The 21,689-nt window shown below is 28.7% G+C and overlaps 1 protein-coding gene across 4 annotated transcripts in view; it reads right to left on the bottom strand.

The window, feature by feature from the left end:
- Window positions 1–1,139: 1,139 nt before the first annotated feature.
- LOC122498659 (zinc finger protein 768) overlaps window positions 1,140–21,689 on the bottom strand; it is a 38,386-nt gene continuing 17,836 nt past the window's right edge. The window contains exons 2-4 of one of the 4 annotated variants that reach the window (XM_043606504.1): window positions 9,022–9,191; window positions 7,263–8,354; window positions 1,140–4,359 (exon numbers count right to left, since the gene is read on the bottom strand). In XM_043606504.1, the coding sequence (XP_043462439.1) occupies window positions 3,353–4,359; window positions 7,263–8,354; window positions 9,022–9,109 (2,187 nt within the window). In that variant the 5' untranslated portion in view covers window positions 9,110–9,191 and the 3' untranslated portion in view covers window positions 1,140–3,352. The remainder of the gene's footprint in view (window positions 4,360–7,262; window positions 8,355–9,021; window positions 9,192–21,689) is intronic. The other 3 variants (XM_043606506.1, XM_043606503.1, XM_043606505.1) reach the window with 3 other exon arrangements.

The raw sequence follows: 21,689 nt of genomic DNA, 5'->3' as shown, positions 1-21,689 counted from the left end.
ATTTAATTGTAATTTGAAATTATTTAAAAATCATTTGAATTAAAATTGAAATTAATTCAAAAATTAATTTAAACAGAATTGAAATTCATTGAAAATTGATTTAAATAAAATTGTATGTGAATTTAATTAAAATTGAATTGAATTTAATTAAAATTAAATTGAATTTCATTAAAATTGAATTAAATTTAAATTAATTGAAAGTTAATTTAATTAGAATTGAAATTATTAAAAAAAAGTCATTTGAAATAGAATTGAAATTAATTTGAAAATTAACTTAAATAGAAATAGACGGTAATTCAAAATCAATTCCAGATAGAATTGAAATCTCCTGAGTATAAGAAGAGAAGCGTAAAACCATAAAGTGTATATTGTATATTAGAGAAGAAAGACTTTTAGAGCCAGGATCACATTGTCAAAGCGCTATACTTTGCTTCTTGGCGCATATATATATATATATATGTATAATATATATATATGTATATAGATTATAATACGCGATAAATTTCAATAATAATTTAATATGAGTCGTTTAACGTGACAATAATGACACGATTTTGTTTATTTCTTCATTAATTATATAATTTTAAATGATTTTTTTTTAGTACTGTATCAGAGTATCCATAATTGCAGTATTTTTATATATTTATATATAATAATATACCTTCCTAAAATACGATCAAATCACTGCCACGAGCAGCAATTCCGAGGCACTACGAACAGGCCATAGTAAATATGGCCGCACAATTATCATTTTCTGTCTTCTAAATTAAAAAGACTATATATAGACTGCCTAATAAGTAATTATAATATATAGTTGTATCTCGTTTACTAGTTTTTTTTTTTAATAGATCATTATATATAATATACAATAATTAGAGAGATCACACGTCTTAAATGTAGAAATTTAAAAGACTATCTCTATTTACGTAAAATTTTTTTTTTTTTTAAGTATTGCCACGAAATGTACGGGTGATGATAATAAATTTGATGAGCGGACAGTCAGGGTCCTCCAAATTGAGCTACTCTATCGACTATATATATGCTATTTTCTACCTCTAGAAAAATTTTCTCAGCCTTCTTCCACATTCCCTCCTCATTCGTTTTTTTTTGTTTTTTGTTTTTTTTTTTGCTTATCTATATCAGCACCAATCTGATTTTTTTTTTTAGTAAACCAATCAAAATATCGTCATGTTGATAGACTAATCAGTTGTATAAATATACATTCGAATATTAGTATACAAGAGTCATACGGTTCTTTTTTTTTTTGCTTTCAATTGTAACATCTTCAATCTGTCATAAAATGTGAGCGGGGTCTGGTGGCTTTTTTTCTCTTTTCATTTTGCACTTGGTTTTTTTTTTTTTTTTTTTTTGAGCGCCATCGGTTCTTTACGACCCTCATTCTATATAATACCTTCCCGGTTTCGATTCTACGGACGTTACCGCATATACTCACGCACTCAGTCACATTACTCTTTTTTTCACTTTCATTCTCAGTCGTTCCTTTTTCTCTCGGAGAATTTTTTTTCTTTTTTTTTCATTGTCTCACTTTCTTTATTCCCTCATATTCAAACAAAAACAATTAGATAACGTTTTACATATTTACAGGCGCGTCCTCCTACCTCCGTCGCTTTCTTCATCCTTCTCCATTTAAAAAGATTCATATACTCAACTTGACTTTTCAACTCTTTTTTTAAAACATAGGCAAGTTAAATATTGTATCACAATCATTTCAGTCTGGTCGAAAATCGAACATGTTCAACCCGTTTGGCGAGAGAAACACATTGAAACGGTGTGTTTTTGTGTGTGAGTGTTTTTTTTTAATGTGTATGTGTATGATGGTACATTTTTTTTTATACCTTTTGTAACTCTTCAAGTACGTACTTAGAAAAAAAAACAAAAGGAATTTTCGAATTAGATGAGTAGACTTTTTTTTAAAAAAAACCCAAATCATTTTTGTTTCCAATTAGGAGCATGAAAAAAATGGATGAAAATTGAATATTTTTTTTTTAAACAAATGATTTTACAGATTTTCTGTTTATTTTTGCAAAAATTTTTCCGGAAGTTGACGAATTTTGCCTAAACTAGACAAGATGATGATTTTACAGAAATTGTGGGTAATTTTTAAATTTAACTCAACTCGAGAAGCTTGTCGTAAATAGTTTTTGTCATAATAAACTTGAGAATTGCATGTGAATGAGTGCCAAGAAATGACACTTAAAATAGAAGCGGGAGTCATTCACCCTCACTGAATGTGACAAAAGTGAATCTATAATAACGATTGGAATATGAAATTTGCTCCCAATCAGAAATCTTCTGTTCTTGCTGGACATTATTTGGATTTGAAATTTTTCTTTCAAATAGTTGAGAAATTAGAAAAAAAAGTCATATAACTTTTGGTGATGAGTGAAAATTGTGATTTTGTAATAAAGTGCCCAATTGCTGTAAGAAGAAACATCCAATTACTTTAAGTTATTTTTCAGGTTTGCTTAGTTGTTACTTTTTGCTAAAATTGTTTGAAACATTAAAAAAATTGTCTCAATATTGTGAAAATTGCATGCAACATTAATAATATTGCCTCTGAATTGTGAAACTTGCAAGCATCATAGACAACATTGCTTCAATGTTGTGAAGCTTGCAAGCATCATTGGCAACATTGCCTTAGTATTGTAAAGCTTGCAAGCATCATAGACAACATTGCCTCAATGTTGTGAAGCTTGCATGCAACATTAAAAAGATTGTATCAATATTGTAAAGCTGCATGCAACATTGAAAAGATTGCATGCAACATTAACAACATTGTCTTAATATTGTGAAACTTGCAAGCATCATTGACAACATTGCCATAGTATTCTAAAGCTTGCAAGCATTATTGGCAACATTGCTATAGTGTTCTAAAGCTTACAACCATCATAGACAACATTGCCCTAGTATTGTAAAGTCCGATATGTCATGGAATGCTTCCTCTTTTTGCAAATTCGGCTTTTGATGATTTATCGAAGTTTACTTTGTCGAGTCTACTCACCTATATTCGAGTGGTAAATGACGAATGTTCGAAGATAGGGGAAGAGGGTGGGGGCAATCGTAATTTAATGATTGCCTTACCTTTGTATATCTCGGCACGCAGAGAAAACTAAAAAGTTTTAACAACATTAGTGAAAAAATAACGAAGAAAAGAAGATTTTCTTTAGTAAATGCACGATAAATGTCACGGATAATGTTGCTGGAGCGGCTGGCATCTGAGCGACGGGTCTGACGAAGACGACAACGATCCGGCCTCAACATCGGGGCCGAAGCAACGCTGAAATCTCAGCGGAATTCCTGCTTGCTAGTAGGCGGCAGGATGGACGGTTAGTCACTGTGGCGGCAGCCCCGTTGGAGGTTTAAATTCACCAGAAACGGCGACAACATTGGTCTGCCCGGGAAATTGGGCCGTTGAGACGGGTGGCTGATGATTAAATGACGGTGCATAACACTGAGGGAAATAGAGTTCGGGTTTAACAACAGCCGGCGTTAAACCACGTGACACTGATACAGGACCCAATCCACTTGGAACACCTGATGGTAATTTAGTGTCACCAGTTGAATTCCTCCTAACTTTCGATGCATGAGGATTCATATGATTATCTATATGTTTTTTCACTTCAGGCTCTGTCGCAAATCGTCGTCTACAATTTGGCATTGGACAACAAAATGGACGATCGCCTTGATGTGTTCGCGTATGTTGATCCAATATTGCCTTTTGCCTAAAGTCCTTCCCGCACTGTTGACACTTGTATGGTTTCTCACCGGTATGAATACGTAAATGTTGATTGAGAATGGTTCGTTGCCTGAAATTTCTACCACAGTACACGCAACCGTAAGGCTTTTCATTAGTATGAATACGTAAATGTTGAGTTAAATGTGATTGTTGTCTAAATCTTTTGCCACATTCTGGACATGGATAGGGTCTTGATTCGATGTGTATACAACCATGCTGTAGAAGAGTTGATTTTTGTTTAAATTCCTTTTGACAAATTGGACAGCGAACATATAATGGCATACCCGCTGATCGTCCATGTTGTATTACATCCGGTAAACAACCCTTTCCACCGCTTTGTTGTTTGATATATTGAAGAGCACCAAAACTACCAGCACCACCGGCACCAAAAACAGCATGATTACCACCTTTTGGATCCTTGAAATATGCTGGATATTGTGTTGAATTTGCATCAGGCGCTGGACTAAATGCACCCGATTGCGTATCATTATCGCCAAATGTTGATGCTACTTCCTCCTTGCCTTCTTCTGGTGGAAATGGAACGTCCTGTGGCCATAATGTCGGTGTCATTCCGTTTTTGAAGATAAGATGTGGACTCACGTCTGTAAATAATAAGAAAAAAAGGGAAACATTAAATTACCATTTTGCAATCATTCCCTTAAAATAATTTTTTTTTTAGGGAATTTACAATCAATATTAGTTTGTCATTCAATAATTGTTTTTAGTGGCGTTTTCAATTTTGTCCGGAAAAAAAAGTGCATCAGAAATTAATGTTCGAGAAAATTATCAAAGAAGGCTAAATATTTAGAAAAAAGAATTTTCCTTTTTTTTTATTGCAAATATGAAGGGATATTGTTGGCACGCGTTCAGATAATACTGACTGAAAGAGAAGACAGAAAATTCAGAAAAGAGTTATTATTAGTATTTGTAGAATTAGATAGGAGAAAGAGTCATATTCAGCTTTTCACTGAAAATTTAAATTTAAATTCTACTCATTGGAAATTAATACTCTTGAATATAAAAATCAAGTTTTCGAGATCATAGTTGGAAATAAATGGAATTAACAATGAACTATAGTGTCAAATTAGATTATTTTTGAAAGATTAAAACTGCATTTAAGGAATAGTGAGATTCGATCTTGATAGACAAAATTAATGTAGAACAATGTGAAGGATTTGAAGAAATGAGAAAGTATTCAAAAGGATCAAAAAATGGAGAAGGAGCTCTAACTCACAGCTCACCAGCGCCCTCGCGTCCAGCCCAACCTTCTCACCCTTCGGCTGATTTATTTAACACAGAAAAAACAGATTTTTTAATGATACCAGGATTTCTAGATAATTAGGAATCTAAACTGTAGCTAATTTTGGGTTTTACAGTGGACAATTCAAAAGTATCCAAACAAAAAAAATTACGATTCTAATACTGATAATTGATGACAATTGCAGTTTTGATGAGAGTCTTCTGATACACTGCTAGAAACAATAAACTATAAACTACAAATACTAGACTGTATCTACTTGTAGAAGAAGTATAATTTTCTTGATGGGTAGCATCAAGTTTCGATAGACGATTTAATAATCAAAGAGAAATTTAACATCTAATATTTCACCATATGGCCAACTAGCTGATTGAATTTTTTATCATTTGTGTCAAACTGACGAAGAAAGAATTTCCCGAGTGGAAAAAATAATATGGTCAAAGTTCATCAAACCCTGGGCTAAATCCATTAAATTCGTGTTAAAAACCACAAGACTGGTTTATGATCGTACTTCGGAATAAACATGTTCCATAATTTTTCTACCCATCCGCTAAAGTTTGTCAAATGATCGGCAAAAAAATGGACAATGGTTTTAACTAATCGTAAAGAGTGTACAGATTGGACACTGGACAAAGAATATCACCACTTTTGTCAAATTTTGCGGCGTTTTAATGTCAAATTTTGATAAAGTTGCGGACAGATTGAAATCGTGGACAAAAGAACTACTCGCGTATAGCTGGCAGGCAGAGAGGGAATGACGACAGCGCACGCTGGACGCGCCGCGTCACTTCTCCCACCACTCGCTCTCACTGCGCTTGCTCCAACCGAGGCTTTATATTTCATTCGCACTGTTCTTTTCGTTCAGTTCGCCTTCAGAACTGCCTTGAGGCGCATCTTGAACTGACAGGAATCGAGCGTTAATTAGGGTGGTATTTCTGACTAAGGTTGCTTCTAGGCAACATTGGCGCAATACTACTTTAATATTGTGAAACTTACAAGCATCATTGACAACATTAACCTAATATTGTCAAACTTGCAAGCAACGTTAACAACATTGCCCTAAAATTGTAAAACTTGCAAGCATCGTTAAAAAATTGCCCCAACATTATGATACTTGCAGACCATCATTGACAACATTGCCTTAGCATTATAAAGCTTGCAGGCATTATTGACAACATTGTCTTAGTATTATAAAGCTTACAAGCATCATAGCGTAACTTCAGGTGCAATTTCCAGACTAGAAATATTATCTCAATAAACCGACAGATTAGCTCGATTGGATAAGTACCTCGTTCTGCGGACGTTGTAGGACCAAGGGTACTTGGTTTGCGCCCATTAGCCTGGAATTTTCCTGGCATGTGAGATAATCTGAGCGGGATGTTTGACGTCGAGGTATAATGATGTGCACTGTCGCTTATTGTCCAGTACACACCATTAGAACTCGACTGTCGATAAAACCGGTTGTACTCGGAGAGGATTTCTACAGTTTCCCTCTCCACTGGCGAGAAAACCAATTAGACGGGTGGTTCAGGAAAATGCGAGAACTCCTAATTTTCAAGTCGTTCTGTAGGCGCAAAATTCAGATCAAAGGGATCGGAACCGTAAAGATATTTTAGTTACTAGCTTTTCTCAATTAATTTATCGTTAATAATTTTTTCCTTGATTGATGTCCTAACGTCTTTTTTCGATCTTGTAAAGGACTTTATCAAAGGTTTAGAAAATTTATGGAACTTGTTTATTCAGAAGTGTGGAAATAATCATAAAGTCCCCTTCTATGGTTTCTGTCCGTACTTTAATGGAATCGGTTTTCTGGACTCTATCCCTACTTTCTTTGCCCCTAGAATAACTAGCAAAGAAGTTGAAAAAAATTTGGAAATAACTCCTTGAGAAGAAGAATTACTCAGAAGGAATATTAAGCTAAACTTTTCAAAATACGAACACAAATAAATATTACTGCAAAAACTACGGAAAACTGAAGAGAAGCGTTCCTATCATTAAAACTACAAAAACACATGAGAATTTTCGAGTTTTTTCTGTGTCACGAAATAATTATCGAATTGAAAAAACGAAAATGCAGGTTTTTTTTTCTTGTTTGTTCAAAAATAGAGGAAGAATGGATAACGAAGGATTGAATCTAGGTAAATGTTAGCAAGACACTTGCTGTTAGAGCAGTAGAAGCTGTGGGTGGGTCAGTGTGGTTGTGGTGGACGCCCTCTGGGAGTCTGGGAGGCAGAGAGAAATGCTCGCCTTGGTGTGTGCGGACGTGCTGATTCAGGATCGCCTTCTGACGGAAGTGTTTTCCGCACTCCGGACATTGGTATGGCTTCTCACCCGAGTGGATGCGGAGATGCTGATTGAGGATGGCGCGTTGTCGAAATGTACGCTCGCAATATGCACACGCGTATGGCTTCTCATTAGCGTGTATGCGTAGATGTTGAGTTAGATGGGACTGTTGACGAAATCGTTTTCCACATTCAGGACATCCATACGGCCGACTATCCGTGTGAATTCTTTCGTGTTGCAATAGAGTTGATTTTTGTTTGAAATCCTTGCCACATGTTAAACATTTAAATAGACGTAAATCGCTATTTGCACCCTTGCCAGATTTGCCATTTTGTTGAACAATGTCTGGTAGACCTGTGCCCATATTTGGTGCGCCTGGACTTGCGTATTGATGTGGATCGAGACCGGGCCCACCGTCGCCTTGTCCTAATGATGTGAGCATAACGCCTGGTTGCTTTAGATAATGTAGTGCCGAAAAACCACCGGGTGTTAACATGTGCGGTGGTACGGATGGTGAGGGATGTGGCCTTGTTTCTTTGAAATAATGCTGTGGATATTGTTGCAATTCTCCTGTACCAGGGAAACAATCGGTGCGATCGACTTCGTGTGCCGTTATCTGCTGTTGAGGTGAATGATCCTGAGTTTGTGGTTGCTGCTGCTGAACCTGTTGTTGTTGCTGTTGCTGCTGTTGTTGTTGCTGCTGCTGTTGTACCTGTTGTTGAGCTTGCTGTTGTTGTTGTTGCTGCTGCTGCTGTTGTTGAGATGTTTGCTGACCGGATTGGATATCTTCATCGGATGGCGTGATGGTTTGTGGCTCAGGTGGCGCCGAAGGGTACGGCGAAGGAACAGGCGATGCAAGAGATGGTGGTGGGCCACTCTCACCTTCAACTGGAGGACCACAGGCCTGCTGTGGACTACCAGACGAAGAGGAACCTTGTTGTTGTGGCTGTTGCTGGGGATAAAGACCACTATCTTGGAGAGATCCCGGCCCAGGTCCCCATTGGCCCTGGGGTCTCTCCATATTGTCCTTGTACAACACGTATGGCGCGCCAGTATCTGTAATCAGAAATAAAAATTCCCCTCATTAATTTATCAAATTGATAAATTTCTAAATACAACCAAGAATCATCTGAATATTAAATTGAAATTAAAACATCTACTGAAGGATTAAAATATCAAAATTTTCCCAAGAAAAAAAAACAGTGTAGGTCCCAAATAAATCTCAAAAATCATAGAAAGAAACAAAAGAATGTGTGTTCATAAATAAAAGCAAATAATTTTCCATTGCCTAGAGGATATACAGTAATTGCTTTTAGTTTTGTTTTTCTTTAGCTCGCTTTTTAGCTCCATGATGAAGAACATGCGTACAGTGCTTTCTCTCTAATTAAGACATTGCTATTCCACGAGCTAATCGTAGAGTGAACGATGTACTGTGTAGAGATTCTGTTGAAGCAAAATACACGTTGCTCCCGGTATATGTGCTCTTAATATAACGAACCGTTAATACAACATTTCCATCAGACAGCGTGACGTTTTTTTTTTTTTTTTAATATCATACACGGAAATTTTATTTTTGTTTTCTTTCTAAAAAAAAATCTCTAAGGAGAGATTTAAGATTTATTTGAGACGAAAAGTGCTTTTTAATAAAGATGCCCATTTTTTATTGTTTTTAATTTTTTTTCCCAATCATGTTAATTTTTTTTTTACGTTATTATGAGCTTACCCTGTGAGATGCAGTACATGAATTGTCGAGGCACCTTGAGCCCTGCCGCGAGGCAAGCCGCGAAAGAGGCGGAGAAGTTTATAGCCATCTTTGCAATCGGTCCCCCTCATCCGTGGCTCTTCTTTCCACCACTATCACTAGCTACCCCCGCCCGCCCCAATTGACCTAGCCTGCGGAAAAACATCACACTGTCAACAATCCTTCACCAAAAAAAAGAAAAAAAATTTTACAAAAGAAAGCACAGGATAATACGACCGACCTACTGCCACCAACAGTTTCCCTTCATTGATATTTGGACACTCTCCAGGACAATCGAGAAAATTTTTTTTATTTTTTGCATAAAAAGGGATCTTATCGTCTATTAAATTTCTCAACTGGGCAATAATTTTTTTATAGATTCTGAAATTTTACTTTAGATATTTTTGAATCTTTTTTAAATTTTAAGCAGATTTTAGATTAGTCTGTTTTTGAAATTTTACTGATGACTGCAACAATTTGTTTAGTCAAAGTCAAAGACTAAGTTTAAGATTTAGACTTAGACAAAGTCATAGTCAAGGACTAACACTAAGACTAAGACCTAGACTTAGTCAAAGACTTAGACTTAGTCAAAGACTAACACTAAGACTTAGACTAATTCTTAGACTAAGACCGAGGCTTAGTTAAAGACTAAGACTATGACTTAGTCAAAAACTAACACTAAGACTGAGACTTAGACTTAGTCAAAGACTAACACTAAGACCTAGACTTAGTCAAAGACTTAGACTTGGTCAATGACTTAGACTTAGTCAAAGACTAAGACCTAGACTTTGTCAAAGACTTAGACTTAGTCAAAGACTAACACTAAGACTAAGACCTAGACTTAGTCAAAGACTTAGACTTGGTCAAAGACTAAGACCTAGACTTAGTCAAAGACTTAGACTTAGTCAAAGTCATAGTCAAAGACAAACACTAAGACTAAGACCTAGACTTTGTCAAAGACTTAGACTTAGTCAAAGACTAACACTAAGACTAAGACCTAGACTTAGTCAAAGACGTAGACTTAGTCAAAGACTTAGACTTAGTCAAAGACTAACACTAAGACCTAAACTTAGTCAAAGACTTAGACTTAGTCAAAGACTAAGACCTAGACTTAGTCAAAGACTTAGACTAAGTCAAAGACTAACACTAAGACTTAGTCAAAGTCATAGTCAAAGACTAACACTAAGACTAAGACCTAGACTTAGTCAAAGACTAACACTAAGACCTAAACTTAGTCAAAGACTTAGACTTAGTCAAAGACTAACACTATGACTTAGTCAAAGTCATAGTCAAAGACTAGGACTGAGACCTAGACTTAGTCAAAGTCATAGTCAAAAAATAACACTAAGACTTAGACTTAGTTAAAGTCATAGTCAAAGATTAACACTAAGACTAAGACTTAGTCAAAGTCATAGTCAAAGACTTAGACTTAGACTTAGACTTAGACTTAGACTTTCTTTGACAATTGGTGAGACTACAAAATCAAAATAAATTAATATTGTAGATTTTTGTTGCTACGAAATTGGATATTGTTTTAGAATAAAAACGATATTAGTGAAATTGTGGCAAAAAAAAAGTTAGTTTTGCGAGAACGAAAGGAAAAAAGATTTGTTTATTCCTACACGCTATGAAAGATGTGATGGAATTAAAGAGAAGTTGTCAGGGGTCTGGAGTGTAGGGTGCGAGTATAGAGTATTTGAGACGAGAGGGGATCGTGCGCGCAGATCAGTGACCACTACCTTAAATAGCCCATACGTTTTGAAAAGCCTTCAACTTTGATCATCAATATCTCAAGCTGGATAAGGTTGAACTTTTTGTGGTCAGTTCGATCATCTCCACGATATCTAAAGAGACTGGAGTTCCTTTTATTTTTCTATACACTTTTTTTTTCTTAATTTCTACGTATATATATATATTTTTTTTATCTCTATATTTATAAAATAGAGATATCACGTATTTTTACATAGAGAGTGAGATAGAAGAAAAAAGGGAGAGAAAGAGAGAGAGAGAGAGAGAGAAAAAAAGAAGAAGTGATGTATTCGACCTTGAAAGGGACAGAGAGAAGAACCACCTTGGACTGATCTTTAATCCTTTCATTTAGCTTTATCTTAATTTATTAAGAAGAAGATTGACATATCCAGTTTGAAAGGAAAAAAAACTTTTTAAACGAGAATTATTCATGTTATTCATAAAAAAAAATATTATATGATTTATTTCTCTCTTCTCTAACTTAGTTCAGACAAGACGAACTTTCTAATAAATTGATCAAGCGCTATTTTATTTTATTTTATTTTGAATTTTACTTTTCGAAATATTTTTCTAAATAGAGAAAAAATTGGTTAAAAAAAATACAGTAACTATGCAAAATCCAATTTAAAATTATAATTCAAATTCTAATTTGTCATTTTTGTTTTAATAGTGTGATTAGAGAAAGCTAAATTGTATTTTTTTTAATATTTTAGTTTTTATTTTTTTCGTGAATATTTTTGCAGCAAATATTAAAAAAAAAAAAATTTTGGTAAAAAAGTGCAACAAAAAAAAGCTATTTCTTTATAAGAGTGAGAAAATCTGAATTTCAATTTTTAAAAAGCTTTACGACTTTAGTTCATTTATGTAAAATTTTCAATTATTTTGCAAAATACAAATCATAATAAAAAATAATTGATGAAAAATTCTAATTTTTTTCGTTTAATAGTAGCGTTTGAAAAATAAATCCCAATTTTCAGAGTGATGAAAAAATCCAAATTTGAATTTCAGTTTTCAAAAACAAAAAATCCGGATTGAATTTAGGCAAATGGAGTCATTTCGCAGAATGCAACTCAAAATAAACGAGACTCAGTATTTTTTTTTTGGTTGAAATAAAAAAAACTGTATAGTAATATTTACAGTGTAAACAATTAAAAAGAACTCCTAAATTTCACGACTTATTATTATTATATCAGATAAACAAGTAATATATTTCAAAATAATTTATTTCTTTTTCAAAAAAAAAAGAGAGAAAGTGAAATATTTTCGTTATTATTTACGAGCGTAACAGTGCGTCTTCAGCCAGAAAGAACTCTTGAACTTGACCGGATTGAATAATGGGTACCACTTAGGGTTAAGTATTAAGCGATAAACTGCTCGCGCAAAATTTGAAAGGAAAAGTAAATATTACACACACAATATGTTTATAATGATCCAGGAAAAAAAAATTTCACGTTTTCTTTCCTTCTTTTTAAAAATTATATAATTCATTCCTATTACGGATATATTCAATATAAACATTCATTAAGCAAAAATTTATTTGATTCGAATAAGCGATCAATCTATTATCAAATAAATATTTACTTGAATCAAATAATTTTTACTTCAGTCAATTCTAAAGGGTATTTGCTGTAAATGCTCAAATTATTCATTCAAATGCAATTTATTTGACTTGAATGAAATTTATTTGATTTAAGTAAATATTTATTTGGTTCGTGTAAATATTCATTAGACTCAAGTAAACATTTATTTGATTCAAGTTAATATTTATTTGGTTCAAGTAAATATTTCTTTTCATCAAATAAATATTTATTTGGTTAAAGTAAAAATTTATTTTCATCAAGTAAATATTTATTCGACTAAACGAAACATCTCTTTGATTCAAGTAAATATTTATTTGATTTAAGTAAATATTTTTTGTTTCAAGCAAATATTTATTTGATTTTCATCAAGTAAATATTTATTTTACTAATGTAAACATCTCTTTGATTCAAGTAAATATAAATTTCGTTGAAGTAAATATTTATTTGGTTCAAGTAAATATTAATTTGACTCAAATAAATATTTATTTGATTGAAGTAAATATTAATTTGACTCTAGTAAATATTTATTTGATTCAAGTAAATATTTATTTGAATCAAGTAAATATTTGATTCAAGTAAGTATTTATTTAATTGAAGTAAATGTTTTTTTGGTTCAAGTAAATATTTATTAGATTCGATCAAATATTTATTTTCAACAAATAAATATTTATTCGGTTCAAGTAAATATTCATTTGACACAAGTTAACATCTCTTTGATTCAAGTAAATATTTATTTAGTTCAAGGAAATATTTGTTTGGTTTAAGTACATATTCATTTGACTCAAGTAAACATTTGTTTGATTCAAGTAAATATTTATTTGGTTGAAGTAACTATTTATGAGTCAAGTAAATATTTATTTGGTTCAAGTAAATATTAATTTGATTCAAGTAAATATTTATTTGATTCAAGTAAATATTAATTTGAGTCAAGTAAATATTAATTTGAGTCAAGTAAATATTTATTTGATTGAAGTAAATATTAATTTGACTCAAGTAAATATTTATTTGAATCAAGTAAATATTTATTTAAATCAAATATATATTTATTTGAATCAAGTAAATATTAATTTGATAATAGAAAAATAACCGATTTATTTGAATAAAAAAAAACTTTCTTTCACTATTGAAAATTGAATTAGTCGAAGATTAATTGAATGGAAATTTGAAGAAGAAAAAGAAAATTAACATGTTACCGTACATAAATGTTTAATGAATGGAAGCCTAGCGAAGGACGTTCGTATAGTACTAGAAATAAATAGAGGAGGAAAAGTAGACAGGGAAAGATGTTTAAGGAGTGGGGAATATTGCCGACCTTGATAAGAATGTAAGTAAACTCGTCTACGTTACTAAAGGTAGGTTAAAAGGTTCTCGAAAACTTGTCCTCGTTAATGATGACATCGAATATGGAACTTCTATTTTGTTGCTGATAAAAGTTGGCAAAGTATTTTTTTTTCCTGCTCGATTAAAATTTAGAGAAAAAACTGAATACAATTGAAAAATCAGATAATTAATCCCACTTACAAAAGAACTAAATAAAAACAGTTTATTGTTTAATTTAAAATTTAAATTAAACTATTTTTTATTTTTTTTATCATAATGTTTTAATGATAAAATAGTTTTTGAGTTTAATCTCTCCACTTGAGAACGCCAAGAGAGTCACCAGATGGCGTAGAAACTGGTTTTTTGTCAATTGATCTGCCATCTAACGATGACCTTGGCGTTCTCAGGTGGAGAATAGAATCTCCATTTTTTGATTCTCAAATTGTTTGTCAATATTCGTAATTCTATAATTATTTATTAATCGAGATAATTATTTGTTTAGACATTTAATTTTTGACAATTAATATAAATATATTTCAATTTTTAATTTCCTTTGAACAATTTAATTACAATTCAAATTTTCAATTTAAATTTTAGTCTCAAAGTTTTTTTTTCCTTTCTTTTAAATTGACCAGAAAAGAATATTACCATTTGTGACAATTTTTTTTTAGCAATTTAATTTAGAAAATAAGCAGCTAAATAGTTGTTGGTGAAATTTTTTAATTTTCCATCTAGTTAAATATATAATCGAATTTTGTTGTGTACAGAATATTTCCTAACGTTCAATATAACAGCGTTTTGTGCACGTACCTTCTAATTTCTATATCAAAAGATCAACTTTCTACTTGACATATACTGATTTGCATCTCCCAAGACATGTTTGCTTCTAATATTGGCAAATTCGCTCGATTTCTTTTTTTAGAAACGCTCACAAGAAATTGAATTAGTTTCGAAAAAAAAATTTTTTTTTAATCTAATTTCTCAAGAAATTACTGAAAAAAATGCAAAAAAATAAATAAATACACAGAGTTACCACGCTTTTGCTCTTTTTAAATTCCCTGACTTTTCCAGGTTAAAAAACGAAATTTTTCCAGGTTTTTCAAACGAAAATTATTCGAAATCATCAGTAACTTCATTTTTAAATAAATATTTAATAATTATTTTTTTTTATATTCTTTTAGCAAAAAAATTTTAGCAGAAAAATTTTGCAAATTTAGATTTGAACTGAGAAATAAATAAAATACGATAATAATATAATTTAGTGGAAAAATTCTCCTATAAAGCAATATTTCCAGCCGAATGAAGAATTCAATAAAAAATATTATTCAACGACACATGAAAATTATGAATATTTGGAATTTTTTATTCACGTATGAATTATTTGCAATTATTGTAATAAAAATTCTCTATACTAATAATAATAATAATGAAATATTTACCAAATAAATAAATAAATATAAATAAAAAATTTTTGAAAATAATTGAATTTTATAAAAAATTTCTTTCAAATTTTGAAAATAATCGTGTTTGTCGAAAATTAAAATTAACCATTTAATTATTGAATTTTAATAAAATTTTAGAAAGTAATTGAATTATTCGTAGGATTTAATAAAATTTTAGAAAATAATTAAATTTTTTCGAAAAATATTATTAAAAATTTTTTTTAAACTAAATTCCTTCATCAAATTTTATTAAAATTGTATTAAAAATAATTGAATTTTTTCAAAGAATTTATTAAAATTTTTGAAAGTAATTGAATTTTTTCGAAAAATATTAAAAAAATTTTTTAAATTGAATTCTTTTATGAAATGTTATTAAAATTGTATTAAAAATAATTTAATTTTTGCAAAGAATTTCACTATTTATAAATAAAATTGAATTGATTCGAAAAATTTATTAAAATTTTTCAAAGTAATTGAATTCTTTTGAAAAACTTTAGGTATAACGAATTAAGAAGAAACTGTAATTCTTTTGTGAAATTTTCTTTAAAAAAATTAAATTTTTGTAAAGAATTTCACTATTTTTAAATATAATTGGATTTTTTCGAAAAATATTAATAAATATTTTTTTAAAATTGAATTCTTTAGTGAAATTGTTTTTAATATAATTGAATTTTTGATAAGAATTTTGCTATTTCCAAATATAATTCAATTATTCGAAGAATTTAATAAAATTTTAGAAAAAAATTAAATTTTTTCGAAAAATATTATTAAAAATTTTTTTTAAATTGAATTCTTTTATGAAATGTTATTAAAATTGTATAAAAAATAATTGAATTTTTTTAAAAAGAATTTTACTATTTATAAATAAAATTGAATTGTTTCGAAGGATTTATTAAAATTTTTGAAAATAATTGAATTCTTTTGTGAAATTTTTTTTTAATAATAATTGAATTTTCGCAAAGAATTTTACTATTTTTAATAATATAATTGAATTCTCACGAAGAATGTTATTATTTATAAAAATAATTGAATTCTCGTTAAGAAATTTATTAAAAATTTTTAAATTAATAAACAAGAATAATTAATTATAGTAAATTAGTTAATAATTAAAATAAATAAATAAAATAAATAATGAAATAAATCAAATAAAGTCAGTCAGAAAATATTTTGACTCTTTTTGAACTTTTATTTTTCTACTAAATCTACCAAAAAATTGATAAATTTTAAATTCCATGCGTAATTTTGTAGAAAATACTTTTTTTCAATTCACAAAAAAATTGGTAAATGAAAAAATTTATTTTTATAATTTTTAAAGCAAAAAATCTTTACTTTCAGACTGAAAATATTTTAAAAAATACTATTATTGATAAATTTCTTTATTTTGAAGTTTATTTAACCATTTTTCTATAACTAATTTAAGATCATAATTTTTTAATATATTATTTTATTTTTTATAAAAATTATTATTTGAAATTAGTTAGAAAAATAAACAAATGAATTTTTATGTAAAAAAAAATGAATAATAATGGTATTTTTTTAGCATTTTGAGCCTAAAAGTAAAGATTTTTTTCAAAAATTATAAAAATCCATTTTTTTGCTGATGCAAAAACATGTATTAGAATTTTTAATAAAATTCAAAATTTCGAACGTTGAAGGATTAAATTATAATATTCGAAATTTAGAATTTAAATTAAAATTTTTAATTGTTGGATTTATGCGTTAAATGAATAGAATAGTTTACAGATAATGAGATAATCGTTTTCCTGATTTTTTTTTTTTTTTTTTTTGACGGTGGTATTTTTTCTCTTTTGTCTATTAATATCCGAGATAGGAATAAATTATAAAGAAAATAGTCTGTCGACCGGTTTAGTTTATCTGCGAAATGCGTCACTTCACTTTCTTGTCGTCATTCGAATTGTTAAGTGACAACAGCATCTTCTCTGTTTTGCACCAAAACGAATAAATGTAACCGGTTTTTTTTTCATCATTTAAAAAAATGTTTTGTTTGTATTCCGTAAATGTGTTCTTTACGGTAATGAAGAATATTACATATATAAAAATCGCAGAAGGCAAAAAAAATGTAATTGAAAATTTTCAGAATAAAAATAATTTCTAATTTTTATTTATAAAAATCAAAAAATTACTTTTATTTTGAGAAAATATTTTTTCTTTTTTTCTTCCCTAAATAAATAATTTTTCTCAAGATGTTTAAGGTCAGCGTTGAAGAAGGCGGTAACATTTTTGTGATAAGATAAAAATGATGAACTTACGAATTTTAGATTCATAATTTTGGCACGATTCACTCTTTTTTTTACAAAACAAAACCATTTATTTGGTGTTTGAATAAATAAATAAACAGAAAGAGAAAAAAATTGTCAAAAATTCTATTTTTAATAGAAAATTCTATTTTAAATTTAATTTTAGTAGACAAAAAAATTGTCAAGAATTATATTTTTAATAGAAAATTCTATTTTAAATTTAATTTTAGAAAATTTTCCCCAAACGCAGTAAATGTCATAATATTAACAAATTACTTTTGGAATGAAACTTGTTAAATTGGAATGTGAAAAATTATTGTGAACATAGACTTATAAAACAGAAATTTAAATACAACCTGTTGATGTTAACGAAGGTGAATGAGCTCGAATTGGAAAAAAAAAGATTTATTACCAACTGTATGAACAATTATAAAAAAAAAATTATTTAAAAAAAAATGTGTATTGGAAAGTTTTGGATCGTATAAAGCAAATTGCAACTTAAGAAAAAATTTGTATAGATCTAAAGTATCATATAAATCATTCTCTATTGGAAAAATCATTTATTGTTATCCTAGACAGACAAGACTTTTTGTTAAGTCGATTTTAAATTTTCACCCAAGAAAAATATATTTTTGATGAAATTTTTTTTTTACCAGCAAAATTTATTAATATTTAAGTTATTTTTTATTAAAAAAGAATTTTATCTCAAAAATTTGATTTTAAAAGTAATTATTTTATTACAGAGTTCTTTTTTTTTAAATGAATTTCAATAAAAGAAATTTTGTACCTATTTTATTGATAAAAATTCTTCACTGAAGAAGAATTCTATTAGAAACATTTTTTGTATGAAATATATTGCAAAACTTTCGTTATTAAAAAATAAGTTTTCTGCATAGAATTTTTTTTATTGAAAAAGAATTATTTTGCAGGGAATTTTTTATTATGAAGAAATTTTTTTTAAGATAAATTTTTCTTAAACAATTATTTATTAAATAAAAATTTTTAAATTAAAAAAATTGTTAGACTTGAAGATAATTCAATGTCAAGGGTTTTAATTTTTTTTTTTTAACAATATTTATTCGTGAATTTTTTTACAGTTTTCTAATTTCAAGAAATTTCGTTATTCAAAAGAGAAATAAAAATTTTTATTATAAATATAATGCGTTGATTTTAGTATACAGAGAAGTTAGAATGTACTTCTTGATATAAAATTAGAGAACTGTAAAAAAAATTCACGAATTCAGCTAGACGTTAACATTTAATGCCAGTCGAAAGGTTTATCGGGAGTTTGACCTCTTCTTATTGTATGAGTGAGAGAAGAGTTAATACATAGTAACGCAGTTTATTCATAGTTTAGGTTTCATTACTTTCTGCCCTTATCGACAGTTATTTTAGAAAAAAATGTCTAAATTTTATAGCCAATTAAAAAAATTATTCGCAGAGAGAAATATTGTTTATTGTTCTTACTTATTCGAAACGTCGTCAAAATAAATAGTTGACAATAAACTATAGGTGTTTAAAAAATTCCAATTTTTTTGTTAATAGTGGATGGAAATCCTAATTTTGTTTAAAAATCGTTAGAAAATCCAAATTTTGAATTTCAATTTTTAAACGAGATTTATGGTCTGAAAACATTGGCATAGATAGCAGAAAAAATTTTACAACCAATAAGCAAAATAAAATACAGTTTATTATAATGTCTATAGTGATTAAAAAATCCTAATTTTTTTTTGAAAAATTCTAATTTTGGTTTTTGGGTGGAAAATCCTAATTTAAATTTCACTTTTCAAAAAGGAATTATATACGTGTTAGAAATATTGGCAAATGCAAATAGTTGAAAATAGCTAAACAATCTGAATTTTCTGTTTTCGAAAATCCCAATTTTTATTTATGAGTAAAAGTGAGGAAATCCGAATTTGAATTTCAATTTTTAAAGTGATTTACCGCTTTAGTTCCTTAAGTAAATATTTGCAGTGTGTTTACAGAATAGAAATCATTATAAACACTAATTGCTGAAAAATACGAATTTTGTTAGTGAAAAAATATTTCAAAAATCCCAATTTTTATTTTTAGTTAAGAAATACGAATTTTAATTTTATTTTCCTACGAGTTTTATACGTGTTCGTTTAGGCAGAATTTTGCAATTAGTTCGCAGACTGCAAATCATAGAATCAATTGCTGAAGAATCCAAATTTTTGGGTAGTGAATAAAAAATCCTAAATTTTATTTTTAGTCCACAGTGGTTAAGAAATCCGAATTTGAATTTCATTTTTTAAAGAGCTTTATTTTTCTTTAGAAAAAATTTGCAATTTGCTTTCAGAATGCAAATCATAATCACTAACTGGTCAAAAATCTTTATTTTTTCGAAAATAGTATTTAAAAAATCCCAATTTTTATTTATTGTTAATAATGACTAAGGAATACGAATTTTATTTATTATTTTTCTAATAGTTTTTTCTTCATTCAGGAAAATTTTTTCAAACATTTTGCAGATTGAAAATCATAGTAACACTAATTGATGAAAAATCCTAATTTTTTCGAAAATAGTGTTTGAAAAATCCTAATTTTTACTATTTGTTAATAATGGTTACAGAAATCCAAGTTTAAATTTTAGTTTCTTAATTATTTTATGTTCTTTAAGGAAAAATTTTGCAATCAGTTTGATGATTGAGAATCATAGTAACACTAATTGATGAAAAATCCTAATCTTTTCGAAAATAGTGTTTGAAAAATCCTTATTTTCTATTTTTTGTTACAGAATCCGAATTTTAATTTTTAGTTTTCGAATAGATTTTTTGCTCTATCAGGCGAAAATTTTTGCAGCCAATTGGTATAGATAGAAATTTGTAGTTAACCACTATATTGCTGAAAAATCCTAATTTTTTTGAAAATAGTGTTTAAAAAATCCCAATTTTTATCTTTTGGACAAAAGTAGTTAAAAAATTCAATTTTTAATTGCAGTCTGTTTGCAGAATGCCAATCATATAGTATAACAGTAATTCCTAGAGAATCATAAGTTTTTTGTAAATAGTGCACAAAAAATCCTAATTTTTATTTTTGGTTAAAAAATCCGAATCTTAATTTTAGTCTTTTATGAGCTTTATATATGTTTCTTTAGGCAAAATTTTGCAATTAGTTTGCAGATTGCAAATCATAGAACTAAATTGTTGAAGAATCCAAATTTTTCTGTAGTGAAAAAAAATCTTAATTTTTTTTTATTTTTTCAAATCCGAATTTCATTTTTTTAAAAGCTTTATGTTTCTTTAGGCAAAATTTTCAATTTGTTCGCCGAATAAAAATCATAATCACTAATTGCTCAAAAACCTGAATTTTTTGGTTAATATAGTGTTTCAAAAACCCAATTTTAATTCAATGACTATGGAATCCGAATTTTTATTTTTTTATGTTCTTTGAGGGAAATTTTTGCAATCAGTTTGGAGATTGCAAATCATAGTAACACTATTTGCTAAAAAATCCTAATTTTTTCGAAAATAGTATTTGAAAAATCCCAATTTTTATCTTTTGGTCAAAAGTGGTTAATGAATCCTAATTTTAATTTCAGTTTTTTCATTTTTGTTTATGCTTTCAGGCGAAGTTTTGATATCAATTTGCAGATTGAAAATCATAGTATAACACTAATTGTTGAAAAATCCTAATTTTTTCGAAAATAGTGTTTGAAAAATCCTAATTTCTATTTTTTGTTAATAATTATCGCAGAATCCGAATTTGATTTTCAGTTTTTGAATTTTTTTATGTTCTTTCAGGCAAAATTTTGCAATCCGTTTGCAGATTGCAAATCATAGTAACACTAATTGATGAAAAATCCTAATTTTTTCGAAAATAGTGTTTGAAAAATCCTAATTTTTATTTTTTGTTACAGAATCTGAATTTTAATTTTTAGTTTCCTAAAATAGATATTTATTCTTTCAGGGGAAAATTTTGCAATCAGTTTGCAGATTGCAAATCGTAGTTAACACTAATTGCTGAAAAATCCTAATTTTTCCGAAAAATCCCAATTTTTGTTTTTGATTAAAAGCGATTTGAAAATTCGAATTTTCATTCCAGTTTTTAAAATAAAAAAATTTTTGTAATCATTTAATTACTATTCATGTATATATATGAATAAATTCGCGAAAATGAAATTTTTAAAATTTTTGTTAAAAAAAGAAAAAAGGTTCTGTAATAAAATACAGTAAATAACGCGATACTTAAAATCTTAAATAGTTTAAAAATTGTATGCCCTCTTTTAGTTTGCCTGTATATATATATATATATATACTTGAAAGAAATATTATAAAAGG

Source organism: Leptopilina heterotoma, unplaced genomic scaffold, assembly GCF_015476425.1.
Source record: "Leptopilina heterotoma isolate Lh14 unplaced genomic scaffold, ASM1547642v1 Lhet_157, whole genome shotgun sequence".
In the NCBI taxonomy this organism is placed as follows: Eukaryota; Metazoa; Arthropoda; class Insecta; order Hymenoptera; family Figitidae; genus Leptopilina; species Leptopilina heterotoma.
Note: the sequence above shows the minus strand (reverse complement) of the source record. Positions and strands in the feature narration are given on the sequence as shown.